The sequence below is a fragment of the Diabrotica undecimpunctata genome, chromosome 3 (genome assembly GCF_040954645.1).
Source record: "Diabrotica undecimpunctata isolate CICGRU chromosome 3, icDiaUnde3, whole genome shotgun sequence".
In the NCBI taxonomy this organism is placed as follows: Eukaryota; Metazoa; Arthropoda; class Insecta; order Coleoptera; family Chrysomelidae; genus Diabrotica; species Diabrotica undecimpunctata.
This window is the reverse complement of record NC_092805.1, coordinates 80633213-80649696: the sequence shown is the minus strand read 5'-3', so window position 1 is coordinate 80649696 and position 16484 is coordinate 80633213. Positions and strand designations below refer to the sequence as shown.

At 28.3% G+C, this 16484-nt stretch overlaps 1 protein-coding gene across 1 annotated transcript in view; it reads right to left on the bottom strand.

Moving 5' to 3' along the window:
* The window catches only part of LOC140436949 (uncharacterized), a 243695-nt gene that overhangs the window by 63286 nt on the left and 163925 nt on the right, over window positions 1-16484 (bottom strand). Inside the window, exons 9-10 of the mRNA XM_072526131.1 lie at window positions 15532-15744; window positions 4494-4721 (exon numbers count right to left, since the gene is read on the bottom strand). Coding sequence (XP_072382232.1) covers window positions 4494-4721; window positions 15532-15744 — 441 coding nt within the window. The remainder of the gene's footprint in view (window positions 1-4493; window positions 4722-15531; window positions 15745-16484) is intronic.

The following is a 16484-nucleotide window of genomic DNA, read 5'->3' as shown; positions in this document are numbered from 1 at the left end:
TGTTTATTTGAATCATTTGTCAGGCCAGTGTTCGAAGTTAGGAAAATTCCATACCAAATTTTAAACAGAATCACTAAATGAATTCGTTTTCATAAAATAAAGTATGGATCACCCTTGCTTATAAGCGTACAACTAAAAAGATGCATAACTACCTATCTTAGTAAGAAAAGTAGGGAATTATCGCAAGTTATACTTAATAAAGAAAGTTGTATATCTACCGAGAAATAATACTGTGTTTGTACACAGTTTAACACTTTAAAACCTGAAAAGCTCCTATGAAACTCGCGAATAGTGATTCTGTATAATAGAACAATAATTGCTTATAATTTCATGTATTATTTATAATACTCATAGCTATCTTGTTTTTGACCCTGTTGCTAAATGATTCCTTTGAACAAATAAATTTTTACCTAGTTGTCTTTTATTTATCTATATAAAACAAATAAAGTCAACTGCAAACCTATTCACGCTAACTTTGGTTTTACGAACCAGATAATCATTTTGAACTGGATAAGCAAATATGTGTCATGAGCTTTAATAACTTTTAAAATGTTAGACAATGTATTAGTTGAGCAACCAAATGAGAAAATTATTTTTTCTGCAGCCGTCCCGAAAATAAAACTTTCGGTATAATTTATTAAATCAAAAGTACCATTTTACACAACTCGAGAAAAAATAGTTCCGAAAGTGGCTACTTTCGGGACTATGTTTTTCACTTTCGGGACGATTTTGGGCAGCTAGGTAACGGCTTTGACAATAACATCAACTTTGTATATTATTATGACAACGCTTGTCATTTAAGATTCGTGCGTTTTCGCTCAGTTTTTCGTTTTTCAATTCTAAGAAATGAAAATCAGCAGTGAAAGTGAAGTCGAAATGATTCCAGATGAGATTAGGCAAACTGCTAAAGCCGCTATTTATCAATTATTGTCAGTAAAGTCAAGAAAGAGGTATGAATAATTGGTCTACGATTTATTTAAAAAATGGAGCAATGATAAAAATGTACATACTATAAATGAAGAAATCATTCTTGCATATCTAATGAAAAAATCTAATATCTTGAAGCCATCAAGCCTTTGGAGCAATTACTCGATGCTTAAGTCCACACTAAACTGTAAAAATAATATAGATATAATCCGATATCCAAAGGTTATTGCGTTCCTTAAAAGAAAATCCATCGGCTATAAACCAAAAATATCGAAAGTGTTGAATAAAGAAGAAATAGATAAATTTTTATCAGAAGCTGAAAAGAGCAGTCAATGACAAAAAAGATACACAGAACCTAAATAAAAGTATATTTCAATATGATTTAAATAATAATAAATATAACATCTTAAATAATTCTTAAAGTTATAACATATCTTCACTTTACCTTTTTCGAAACACCAACGATACGCCCATATAAAAATAATTATAGATTAATGGCAGTAAACCATTAGATATCAATTTTTACTTCTGTCAATTCATTAAGCCAGTGTCCCGTTTTGCGTTTGGTAAGTTTTTTATATATTTTACAATTACTTTTTGCTCCTAATCTTGTACATTTTAGAATCTTAACAAAGTTAGCGAGGGATACTAGCATTAAAATTTCCACATAAAATACAAACGTTAAAATGAAATCATTTATTTTTTGGATGCTAAACTTTAAACATCTTAACGCAACGTAAGCAAAATAAAATTAAAATTAATAGATGATTTGGAATGGGAACTGTTTTTACCTATTTTTGGAATGGGTTTTATCAAAATTTGTAGAATTAAATAAATTTTTCCAAAGCGAAAAAATTCTTATCACAAATTTGCACAGCGAAATGATCACAATGTATAAAGATTTATTGCTTAGATACTTACATGGACTCATAATATGTGAGACAAACTAATGTTGAAACAATTGATCCTCAAGATATTACGAAATTTGTCAACATTAAGAACATGTCTCTAGCAATTGGGGTGACGCAAAATATTAATTATTTAGACGATGAATTGAAATTTTTACGAAATATGAAGTCGTTTGTAGGTTACAGCTTGTAGGGGAGTAAAAAAGTTGCAGATCCATTCATGGGCAAGATGCACCTAAATGAAAGTAGCTTTAACAATTGCCAAAGTCTTTTACCACTTATGTCAAAATTGATCCGAACTTGTAATCTACAAAGCCCTAGAAATAATGCAAAAGATGATGACGAATGGAGGAAACTTCAACAATACCAGATATTCCAATATAATTCGAAAATCTAGATGAATTATATTTTAAAGTGGTTCAAATAAAACATTTTGGTGGTAATCTATTTGCTAATTTGAGTGACTGCGTTGTCTGTATTAACTTAACTTCATTCAAATGATGAGAAAGACAATTTTTAAAAGACAGTTTATCTTTAAGGGTTGTGTCAATTTTACACTGTTATAAATAGTGGTTAAAACTATGAATACAACCAATTTATACAATAAAGAAGCTGATGATAAACTGCAAGAAGTTGAGTTTACATTAACTGATTAGTGAATATTTTTTTCTTTTAAATAATTTGTTTATTAGATTTGTTTGTTTATTTGTCTTCGATTGTTTCTTTTACAAAAAAATAAATAAGACGAAGTGGGGTAAATGTGATAATGGCACATGTAGAATATGCTACGAAGAAAGCATTAGATCCATTCATAATCTATGCATATTTTGACCTGCTGGCAAAAACTATAACCGAGCTTGAACTTTTTGATAAGCCTCATGGAGTATGAAAGATGAAAGCAGCTTAAGTATAGATCCGAAAAATCTAAAGAAGTTGGTGCAGTCAAAGCTTCTTTGAGAACAGTAAGTTCCCCGGGTAAAGAAAACACAACTATTCTTTTATTGTGCAACGCAACTTACGGTAAAAACCCACCATTAATAATATTTAAAGGTAAGCGTTTGTGTGACCAGTGGCTTGCACCTCCCAAACTTGATTTTCCAATTACCGTTTATGCTGCCAGTAAGAAAGGTTGGATAGAGAGTGATATTTTTACAAACTACTTCCGGAAAACTTTGATTCCAGTACTTGGTCTAGAATGTCCCGATTTAATCATTTATGATGGTCACTCGACCCATATAAGCTTAGAAATACTTGAAGTAGCGATCGAGAAAAACATATCTGTATTAAAAATACCACCACACAGCAGTCATCTTTTGCAAACATTAGATCTAAAATGAGATGAAAAGTTGATATCTTGATAAAGACAGCACGTGGGCCAAAAACTGCTAAAAAGAATGTTTTCGCAGATTCTCTGCGAAACCTGGAAAGCTGTTTTAACAGAAGTTATAGAAAGAGGATTCCGAAAACGTGGAATACCTATTCCCAATTAACATAAATGTTATACCAGATGAAACTTTCGACCAAAAACACCAAAAAGATGGAACCATTCTTAAAGTAGTATCTGGATTAACGGGAATTCGAAAGTGGTTGACACTGCAGTGGCTTCTACATCAGAAGATGACACTGCAGCTTCTTCTACATTAAAAGAAGGAAGTGCTACAAAATAACCTAGTGTTACCGTATCATTTGAGAATTTGGTATTGTCAATAGTTCGTCAAGCATCTAAGCCGGAGATAACACAAAAAAGTCCCCAGTATGTCCTAGTTCTGAAACATTAACCTCAGAAGAGGCAGTAAGTCGACTAAGAGAAAACAGTTAAAACGCAACACTACCAAAAACAGCTAAAAGAAATAAAAAAAATAACTTCGTCAAGCAGCACAGATTTGCAACCTGCAATTCCACCTTATATGGATTCCGACAATTCTGTAGAGTTTTGGCATGAGTATGAAGATGATAATAACAATAAAGATGTTGACCAAACCGTAACTCCTAATTCTTGGGTCAGATATTGCATCAAACAACTAATAAAGCATTTTGTTGGAATGGTTACAGAGTCATGCGATGATGCTTGGACAGTAAAGTTCACATGATTTGCAAAAACCGCGTTTTCATGACCGGTAATGGAGGACATAGATATTGTAGACCAAAGCGATATCGTCCTGGTTTTGCCAGAACCAACTGTCAATAGAAGCGGTTCTTTTATATTCTCAGTTTCTTTTAAAGGTTACAATTCTTAATTGATTTTTTGATTTCAATATTTGTTCAATAACGTACTTATAGGTTGGTATACAGAATTATTACATTTGCCCTAAACGTCGAGGTAAATATAATATACTAACATAATTAAAAAAAAAATGCAAAACATTTTTCAAAAAAAAATGGCTTATATATGACAGATAAGATCAATTAGTAACTATATTTGAAGTATTGCACATTTTTGTGTTATCATTGTTCCATTTAAAATGCAAGTTTTACCCGTATAAAAGTGAACTATTTAAAAACTATATCACATTTACCATACTTCACCTTGTATTATTTTTTCTAATTTCTGACTTCGATGACCTGGAAACATAGCGGAGAGAGGATTTATCTGAAGAAATATATATGTTTACCATCATAATACACATTATACTTAATAATTTCATAATCTTATATTACCTTGAATCTTTGGTTCTCTATACTCCTCTGTATTTACGGAAGCGTTTAGAACTGGAACCATATAGACTGTATTTTTTTCGGTAGTACCTTCAATGTGAATTTCAGCGGGAGGAGTGAAAATTTTACGCATAACTTCTTCCCAATCATCTTGGTCTGTGGAACTAGAATCGATACTAGCATTGGATGGTTCTTTTTCTGTTGAAATCTCTTCTTCGTGCTCGAAAGTATCTGAAATTGTTGAAAATATTTCATTTATCGACTAAAATGAAAAAATTTCTCTTACAATTATTATTTAAAAACTTTAATATTATATTGATTCATTAGATTCTTAAGATACCGTCCTCATGACTCCTCGTATCTCTTCTTCTTGTGCCTTGGCATCTTCACAGAAGGTTGGCTACAATTTCCGTAAATTGTTATCGATTTCGAGCGATCTTTAAAAGTGATTGCTAATTTAAACCGGCTCAGTCTCCTACATTTTTATGAGATAAACATTGTTTTCTACCCGGCTCCCCCCTTTCTTCGATCTTACCTCAATTATTCAATTGTTAATCTTAAAATTTTTATAGTCTGTCCTTCTATATAATATATACCCAAATAACTCGTCTTTTGTCGTTACACAATTTTCACCATTTCTCTGTTCATATTTATCCTTCTCGAAACGGATATTCTGAGCATCCAATGTATTATCCACATTTCACAGGCCTCCAGACAACTCATAGTGCGGGCTTTAAACGTTCAAGGTTCAGTTCCATGCAAAGAGAATTACATATATATGTAAGTTATATACATATATATATATATATATATATATATATATATATATATATATATATATATATATATATATATATATATATATTGTTATGATGTATTGTGTGTGAATGATGAGCAATGAGTGTTTTTTTAATAATATGGGGTTTTTATCGCGGTTCTCAAATAATTAGTTTGTAAGTACTTTTTTAAATTATCTTTATTATATCTATTATGAAACACATATATATCTAACCTAGCCAATGTAAATTTAAAATAAACTATCTTTAAATTGAAATTCTTATGAAACTAATTAAATTCTATAGACAATGGAAAATTTAAACAAACTATCTTCAAAATTGAAATTGTCATGACACCAACTAAATTATATTAACAAAATTTTGTACCTTTCTGTCACTGAATGACTAAATGAACTGTTTTCCACTGTATAGATTATAATCACCACTCAATGTCTTCTTCGCAGCTTCGGTTATCCTTGTTTTTGTGAAATTACTTTTTCCAATTATCAGCTTCCACCAATTTAAGATATTTTCTTCACAGCATTTATAAACCACCAAGCAAACCAGCAAACAGCATTTATATTTATTCTTCTTTTCAATATATCAATATCCAATCACCAAAAATATTATTTAATTTTAATATTCAATTAATACTTCTTCCATTATCATCATTTATACATAACATAATTTTTAATCTTCAATAATATTTTCTTTATACTGTTTCTTAATCTTGATTTAACTCACTATATTGAACAATTGTAACTGATTGACTGCCTCTAACTAATTTTCATACTAAAACTGGCCATCATAGTAACTGTAATTCATAACTGATTGACTAACTGAATGGAATTTCTTACTAAACTGCCATCTTGAATCCAAATCACGGGTATTTATATCTTTTCAATCTTCCAGAACCATCTGGTAAGAAATCATGTTCGATTTAGTTCTAGTTCTTCTATATGGATGTTCTCGAAAAAAGTATATGTTCGATCCACAGACATAACCATTATTTCGAGAATGTTCCACCGTAAACAAAGGTCAAATTTTCTATTCTGGAGAATTCTTTAATTTTTTATTGATAATTTTGTTGACATTTAGGCTTTTCAGATCAGAATATACACTTAAATTAGTAACTTAACATTCTAATTTAATAAACTACACATTTTAAACTACTATAACCCCACTTATATTCGTAAAAATTATTAATTTCTGTCTGTCACTTACTGTACAGTTGGTTGCCTATGCACATGGCTCACTTAAATATATTTACAACATTAAAATACAACTTTTTACAATTATTATATGCTAATTTCTTAAAAATGCCCTCACATAAATATATTTTTATAAAATTCTCTAGTATATAACTTATAAATTATTTTCTTTAAACACCAATCATCTCAATACCCCAAAATAATATTTAAAATAAATAATTTACTTATTATTTTTTTAAATATTAATTTTCTATTAGTTTATTGTTCTATTAAATATATCCCTGTTATCTGTCTCTGTCAAACTGTCATGTCAAATGGAGCAATTGAAAATGGAGGCTATATCAGAAAATAAACATATAATCTAATCATCTATTATTGTGTTATGTTTATTTATAAACAAAATCTAGGAATGATTTCCATTCAACAGGCTTTCATCCATATGAATTGGTAAGTTTTACACTTTATTATATTAGAAAGACATTTATAAAATCAATTTTGTATCTAACCCCAAATTATGATTTTTAGGGTACAAAATAATTTCCATATGTACAAGACAACAAGTATGATGTCAAATTGATTCACAATAATGAAATCTACCATTTATTTAACAAATTAAGTCTATTGAATAAAATGGATATATCAGTAAGCTGTTAGTATAGAAAACATTATTCATTCTCTTCATAATACTTAAAGATGTCGTTGATATGAAACATGCCTCTTAATCTATTCTTTGCATCTATTAACCCATAACTATTTATTCCATTCTGATTTTCAATTCTGTATGGACCTTCAAACATTGGTTGTAATTTCTTACAACGGTTTTCTTTAACATTACTTTTTCTAAGTGAACGAATTAACACTTTATCTCCCTTTTGAAATGTGATTGGTTTTTTTATTTTTCGATTTTGTCTTCTGATATATTTTTCAGCTTTCCTCCTAATTCGGTTATTCACTTTCTGCATTACTTGTTCTAACATATCCTGATTATATTCACTAATCCATTTTCTGTTTCCTATATGGCCAAACATTAAATATTCTGGTACTTCCTCTGTATTTAAATTATGTGTATTATTTAAAAAATATTCTACTTGTGGTATATGTTGCTGCCACGTTTCATGTTGATTCTGGCACACTATTCTTAAATATTTTATAACTTCTTTAATATATCTTTCTGCAGGATTTGCCTGAGGATGTCTGATACTTGTAAAATGAATGTTGATTCCCTTTCTCTCACAAAATGCCCGAAATTTTTGGTTGTTAAAATATGTAGCGTTATCTATTATGCAATTTCTAAATGGTCCTATTTCTTCGAAAAATTGATTAATATATAATTTCAATGTTTTAACATTTGTTCTTGAGCAGGGATATAGTTTAATAAATTTTGTATATAAATCAACTATCACTAGTATATGCTTTTTTCCTGTTGGACTTGGAACTAAATTTGAGATAAAATCCATGGACACTGTATTTAGTTTTTCATATACAACATTAGATCTATATGTGTTCTGGTTTTTGAAATTCTTTTCTTTGTTTATTTGACATATTTGGCATTGGGTAGTAATTTCTTTTGCTATACTTATGTCATTCTTTGCAAAATAATTGTCCCTAAATAGCATCCATAGCTTTCTTGAAATAATATGCATGTAATTGTTATGTAAATTTTTCAATATTTTCTTTGCTAAAGTTCTAGTTATTACATATACTTCTATGCCATTTATTATTTTATAATAAACTCCATCTTTCTTAAGGACTTTTTGTTTTTCACTCAAATTGATCTGATCTCTTATAATTTCTTCTTTAGAATATAATCCTGTACTTTCTATTAATTGATTTAATCCAATTTTTATTGTTCGCTGCCCTTTTTGTGATGTATTTTCTAACCTTGATAAAGCATCTGCCACTATATTGGATTTTCCAGAAATGTATTTGATTTCAAAGGAGTATTCACTCAATATTAGACTCCACCGATGTATTCTACTGTTTCCATATTTGTTATTTAATATAGATGTTAAAGCTTGGTGATCTGTTTCTATTGTAAATTCATTACCCAACAAATAAAATCTTAATTTTGTGACACAGTGTATAATACTTGCTAGTTCTTATTCTGAAACTGAGTAACCCTTTTCATGTGGCTTTGTAATTCTTGAAATGAATTGTATTGGGTATTCGACCCCATCATGTATTTGTAATAATACCCCTGATAATCTCTCTATGGATGCATCTGTTCTTAATATGAATGGCTGTGTGTAGTCAGGATAGTATATTTTTAAATTTGACAGAAACATGTTTTTAATTTCTTGGAATGCTAGTTCTCTTCTCTGATCCCATCTTCATTTTACACCTTTTCTCAGTAGTTCAAGTAATGGAATTTCTTTTATACTTAGATCTGGTATCATCCTTTTATAATAATTAATTATTCCAATAAATCCTCTTAAAGTTCTTAAATTGTGTGGTGTTTTATATTCCTGAATGACCTGTGTCCGTTCTGGATCCATTTCGATTCCCTTAGTATTAAGTTTATAACCTAGATATATTACTTCTTTTTGAAAAAATGTACATTTTTCTTGATTTATTTTTAGTCCAACTTTGTCTAATCTATTTATTATAATTTTTAGGTGTTTCTCATGATCTTCAGCCGTTTTAGAAAAAATTAATATATCATCAATGTAGTGAATTACAAAATGTTCATATTAATCCAAAATATCATGAAGACATCTACATAGAGCACTGCAAGATGATTGAAGTCCAAATGGTACTACTTTGAATTGATATACTACTCCATCTATCTGAAATCCTGTATACTGTCTACTTTTTCTTTCTAGAGGTATTAACCAAAAGCTATGCTGTAAATCAATTTTAGTGAAAAATGACATTCCTGTAATTCTTCCTAGTATTCCATCTATACTCATTGATGCTTCAAATTGCTTTTCAGTGATCTTGTTAATATTCCTTGCATCCAAACATAACCTGATTTCACCTGATCTTTTACGCACTACTACTATAGGGTTTATAAAACGTGTATCTGCCTTCTCAATGATTCCATCTTCTAACATATTATTAATCGTGCTGTTTACTTCTTCTCTGTATTTATATGGTATTGGGTATGATTTTGTTTTAAAATCTTTTTCTTCTTTAACTTTTATACTATGAATATAATTTTGTGCAATTCTATTTTCTTTATTGACAAGTCCCTTGTGTTGCTGCAATATGGAAACGACTATTGATTTATATTCTTCAGGGCAATTTAAAACTTTTATCATATCTTCTTCTTTACAAATAAAATTATTCTTCATTATGTACTCATTATTCCTTGCTTCCAATTTTACGCACTCCACCTCGTAGGCATCCATCTGCTTAAAATTTCCCTTCCTTAAATATTCACTACAATAATTATTCTTCACATTCTTTTGGGACATATCCCTATCATCAAAATACATTTCTTCTTCATAAACATCATTATTTTCTTTTAATAATATCCTATCAACTCTTATTCCTTCTTCCACCTCATCTTTCTGCATAAATTTAGTTATTTGCCCTTCCAAAGTTACCATTTTTTCTTCAAAATCTATCTTTACTTTCTTCTTTTCCAATTCATCATTTCCCATTAATATATCAACACATAAATCCTTGACAATAAATTCTTGCATATTAATTTCTTTATTAAGAATATTAATTTTAAAATTGGCTAGTTTATCAATTTCACCCAACTTCTTATTATTTGCACCAACAATTTTAATTTTTGGAATCTTTATTATATCTGATAGTTTTAATGTATTAAAAATAAAATTCTCCGAGACTAAAGTACTTTCTGAACCAGTATCTATCATAATTTTAATCATTTTATTTTTGGCCAAAGCATTTATATAAATTAAATTAATAGATTCAATAATTTCATCTTCATCTAGAGAAATAAATTCAGAAGGTTTTTCATAATAGCAATGGCCTAACTTGTAATTCAGAAAGTTTACTGAACAAAATTTTGATTATTAGAATTGTCAGATTGTATCTGACCACTTGGATCTGATGTCCTATATCTTTCCCTACTATGACTTCTACTCACATTTTCTTGCCTTGTACGATTTCGTTCCCTGTCTTCGCAGCTTCTATTCCTTGTACACAATTTACCTGTCTGTTGTAATTAGGTCGTTCTGTATTTCTTCTATTGTTAAAATCGTGTCTATTATAATTAGTATTGTTATTAAAATTTTGTCTATTATAACTAGTATTGTTATTAAGATTCTGTCTATTTTGATTATTGTTATTATTATTAAAATTTTGTAAACTATCACCATACCTAGTATTATTGTTATATGATTGTCTATATTGTTGATTATCATTTTTATTATATTGAAAGTTATTATTGTTTTTTCTGTTGTTATTATTACTTGTCATATTGCCTCTTTGTATTCTTTGAATAAAATTAATAAAACTATCTATTGCTTGAATATTTTGTACAGTTACTGTTTGCACAACATCAGCATCAAAATGTCTAGATACATTTAAGACTGTTTCTTCCTCTCTAAGTGGTGGTTCCAAATATTTTGCAACGGTTATCAGTTTCAATGCATAATCTACCATATTTGATTTTAAATTGTGATTATACTTTCCAAAATATAGAATTTCTCTAAACTTTGCTTGCTCTAATTCACCCCAATAATAATTTAAAAATTTATTTTCAAATGTTTGAAAATTATCTAAATCATTTTCAATACTAGCAAACCAAGTGGCTGCATTGTCATTTAATGTCATTCTAATATAATCTTTAATATCATTAATATTATTCACAAATCTTAATTTATGTTTTAAACTATTTATGTATACTCTAGGATGCAAATTTTTTATATTACCAGAGAATTTAATCCCAGTCTCATTTGTTAAATTTAAGTAAGGTCTCCCTATGTCTCTCATTTGTGAAATATCATCTATTCTCTGTTCCACATTTCTTATTTGATTACTATTTATTTGGATATTTTGTTGTATATCGTCTAATTTTTCTTCTGTGTTTCTCCTGTCTTCGTTAATTTTTACTTCTAAGTTACATTTCTGCAACTCTATTTTCTGTTCTATATCTATCTTGTTATCTTGAATAATCCTCTTTACTTCTGTCCTCTCATTTTCTATCCTTTTCTTGTAGTCATTCCGTATATTTTTTATTTCATTTGCTACTTTTTTCTCTACAGCTTCAAGTTTTTTATCCATTTATTTTTCTATTTGCTTTACAATTTTATTATTATCTTCTATTTTCTTTTCTAATTTTCTATAATTCTCTTCCAATTTCTGTTCCATTTTTTTCATGTCTTCTTTGACTTCTTTTGAATTCTCTTCCATTTTTTGTCGTATTCTCTTCCATTTTCTGTTCTATTTTTTTATGTCTTCTTTGACTTCTTTTGAATTCTCTTCCATTTTTTGTTCCATTTTTTTCGTATTCTTTTCTATTGTCTTGTTCATCTGCATCATTAATGACATCAAAGCTGCCATATTGACATTTTCCTCTCTTTCTGGATTCATTTCTGCAGTATCTTGTGGAACTTGAACTAAACTCTCCTCTTGTGTAGGTTGTGTTTCTACTTCCACATCTTCTTCATTCTTTTTGCTTCTTGTACCTTTCTTTCCTTGAGACATTTTGAGACTTTACTTGTTCAAATATAATTAAAAATAAAATCTATAATTTTTTCTTTCTACTGATAATTAATTTAATTATATGAGAGCACTTATCTTCCCAAACTAATTCTTTTAAATAGAGAGCCCCGCGGTGGGCGCCAAATTTGTTATGATGTATTGTTTGTGAATGATGAGCAATGAGTGTTTTTTAATAATATAGGGTTTTTATCGCGGTTCTCAAAGAATTAGTTTGTAAGTACTTTTTTAAATTATCTTTATTATATCTATTATGAAACATATCGTTACACAATTTTCACCATTTCTCTGTTCATATTTATCCTTCTCGAAACGGATATTCTGAGCATCCAATATATTATCCACATTTCACAGGCCTCCAGACAACTCATAGTGCGGGCTTTAAACGTTCAAGGTTCAGTTCCATGCAAGAGAATTACATATATATGTAAGTTATATACATATATATATATATATATATATATATATATATATATATATATATATATATATATTGTTATGATGTATTGTGTGTGAATGATGAGCAATGAGTGTTTTTTTAATAATATAGGGTTTTTATCGCGGTTCTCAAATAATTAGTTTGTAAGTACTTTTTTAAATTATCTTTATTATATCTATTATGAAACACATATATATCTAACCTAGCCAATGTAAATTTAAAATAAACTATCTTTAAATTGAAATTCTTATGAAACTAATTAAATTCTATAGACAATGTTAAATTTAAACAAACTATCTTCAAAATTGAAATTGTTATGACACTAACTAAATTATATTAACAAAATTTTGTACCTTTCTGTCACTGAATGACTAAATGAACTGTTTTCCACTGTATAGATTATAATCACCACTCAATGTCTTCTTCGCAGCTTCGGTTATCCTTGTTTTTGTGAAATTACTTTTTCCAATTATCAGCTTCCACCAATTTAAGATATTTTCTTCACAGCATTTATAAACCACCAAGCAAACCAGCAAACAGCATTTATATTTATTCTTCTTTTCAATATATCAATATCCAATCACCAAAAATATTATTTAATTTTAATATTCAATTAATACTTCTTCCATTATCATCATTTAGACATAACATAATTTTTAATCTTCAATAATATTTTCTTTATACTGTTTCTTAATCTTGATTTAACTCACTATATTGAACAATTGTAACTGATTGACTGCCTCTAACTAATTTTCATACTAAAACTGGCCATCATAGTAACTGTAATTCATAACTGATTGACTAACTGAATGGACTTTCTTACTAAACTGCCATCTTGAATCCAAATCACGTGTATTTATATCTTTTCAATCTTCCAGAACCATCTCGTAAGAAATGATGTTCGATTTAGTTCTATTTCTTCTATATGGATGTTCTCGAAAAAAGTATATGTTCGATCCACAGACATAACCATTATTTCGAGAATGTTCCACCGTAAACAAAGGTCAAATTCTCTATTCTGGAGAATTCTTTAATTTTCTATTGATAATTTTGTTGACATTTAGGCTTTTCAGATCAGAATATACACTTAAATTAGTAACTTAACATTCTAATTTAATAAACTACACATTTTAAACAACTATAACCCCACTTATATTCGTAAAAATTATTAATTTCTGTCTGTCAGTTACTGTATAGTTGGTTGCCTATGCACATCGCTCACTTAAATATATTTACAACATTAAAATACAACTTTTTACAATTATTATATGCTAATTTCTTAAAAATGCCCTCACATAAATATATTTTTATAAAATTCTCTAGTGTATAACTTCTTAAAATAACCAAATACTTGTTATATCTAATATTATCTAGTATATAACTTATAAATTATTTTCTTTAAAGACCAATCATCTCAATATATATATATATATATATATATATATATATATATATATATATATATATATATATATATATATATATATATTTAAAACAGTACGGTCGAAAAATAATTTGAAATATATATATATATATATATATATATATATATATATATATATATATATATATATATATATATATATATATATATATATATATATATATATATATATATATATATATATATATATATATTAGTGATGTAACGAATGTCATTTTTTGAACATTCGCGAACGCGAACGCGAATATCTGCGTATATAAATTAGAAATTTATGGAGATGTGTCATATTTTGAAACAACCTAATGCATTAAATAAGAGAACTGATATCAGCAACTTAAGCCAAATTTACCATGCACTAATACTACAAAATTGATTCTTCCGTATTCTACTTTTAATTATTGGTTTCTTCTTCAACTTCTTTTATTATATCATAACATTTATGTTGACATCTATAAAACTTTTCCTTCAATCTCACCAGTTGATTGTCATTTCTGACAGTCGAGCTTTCAAATACTTCATTTTCATGATATGATCATAACAGTCAAGAACCCTAGCCGTGCCGTTGTTAATATAACAATTCAAAATTGACAATTATATTTTTTGATAGATTTAATCAATCAATGTTTTCAAAAGTGAAATTTAAAACAAATTAGTTAAATTGGGAATCTTCCGGCGTTCTGTGTTCTGTGTTTTTGCTGATATATTTAGTATATTAATTTTTGATGTTTCTTTGCAATAATAACATTTTAATGGTACAGATCTTTTAAAGGTAAGATCATTTACTTAATTGTTTTTTCATATTAGATGTATCGCTAATAACACTCTTTTAGATGAACTGATGATGCTTATTGAACAATGGGCGAAACGTCTTCAATGAATGGATAAAGTAGCACAACTCTTGTCTTTTTTATCTCCAAATTGACCGAAAACATCCCATTCACTTACGAGTGCACATTTATATATATATAAATCTAAGGTATACATCAAATTTTCAAGGATAGAGTGGGTTTGTTAGCAAATGTTTCGAATGCATTTTTATAATTTTTTATAAATAACCATTGTTTTTGTTTTTTATACTTAATATAAATCTAAGGTAACATTAAACCAACAATTTTGAATTTTCTTCTTCTTATTGTGACATACCCAACTTGTGTAGATTTCGAATGACTAAGTGCTGAGAAGCTGTCAAGGGAAATCTGTAGTGGGCATACACTTTGTACGAGCTAATACGACTGTAATTTCATCTGAATTTACTTGTTAGCTTAAAATGTATTTCTCTAATTATTGGTCCATCAGGAGGATGTGTTCAAATTCAAATATTTTTGTATTGCTAGCAATTGTATTTAATAATTAAATGTTTGGTTCCCTAGGTAAATCGTTTACAAGGGGAAATATCGAAGAGTTTAACAAATAATTTTAATTTGAACCGTCATCCTTCCGATGAAGCTTTTAAAGATAAAATAGTAAATAGATTTGTGAAAATTATTTTATATTCAGATCATGTCTAAATGTTAAACAAAAGTTAATAACCTACCTGATTCATCTGTATTATTGAATGTATCGTGCTCATAAATATTCTTATTGTCCCTTGGTTGAGTTTCTTTGTCAGAACTTTCAGTGGAAGTGGTAGTGGTTATCGAATCTGCTAGTACAGGATTTAGGAAGAAGTTTTCTGAGTCTGAACTATCCTTTGAAAAACTTCGATGTTCTTCTGTGGCTTTTTCCGTCTGTGGCTCTACAGGGATTCCTAAAAATGTACGTATAGTCCATTAAAAGATAATCTAGAAAAAGCAAAGATCTGACAACCGGGCCCTGAAGTCGGCGTCGGTTGAGTAAAACAGTAAGAATGCCATTGGTATATATTTGAAAAATATTAATTTAAAATGCTTGTTTAGAAAAAAATTACATATATATTACAACTAACAATATGATATATGCCAAGACAATAAATAAATGCAATAAAGGATGTTCATATTTTGAAACATCACTGTCTAACTGCCCCGATATTTATTACAATTTTTAGTTTTCACTTGCATATTATTTGTTTATTTTAGCTTGGATACGGTTACCATAAACACACTTCTAGGGCATAATAACCGTTATGGCTTATAACGCCCTGTTGTATAAGAAAAAAGCAAATGCTATAGAACGAAGTTTTTTTTTTATTTTAAACAATTTTGAAAGGAGTTTTCTAAAATTTTTTAACCTTAAAAATCTTTATAAATATTGAAAGTATAATCTTTTTAATAACTGAATATAATAAATGACATAAATCCATAACTGAATATAAATTCAACTGATAACTACATAATATATCAACAAAATACCAACAACTGTCATCGACTACTTCAAACAAGTAAAAACGTCTCAATTTTAGTTTTTATATTATGTGAAGTGAAAACTAAAAATCTTATATGAGCCGTTGAAAGCCAGAGTGGTACAAGTCACTCCAAGAATATTGTGAGATACAAAGCCTTAAAGTTTAGA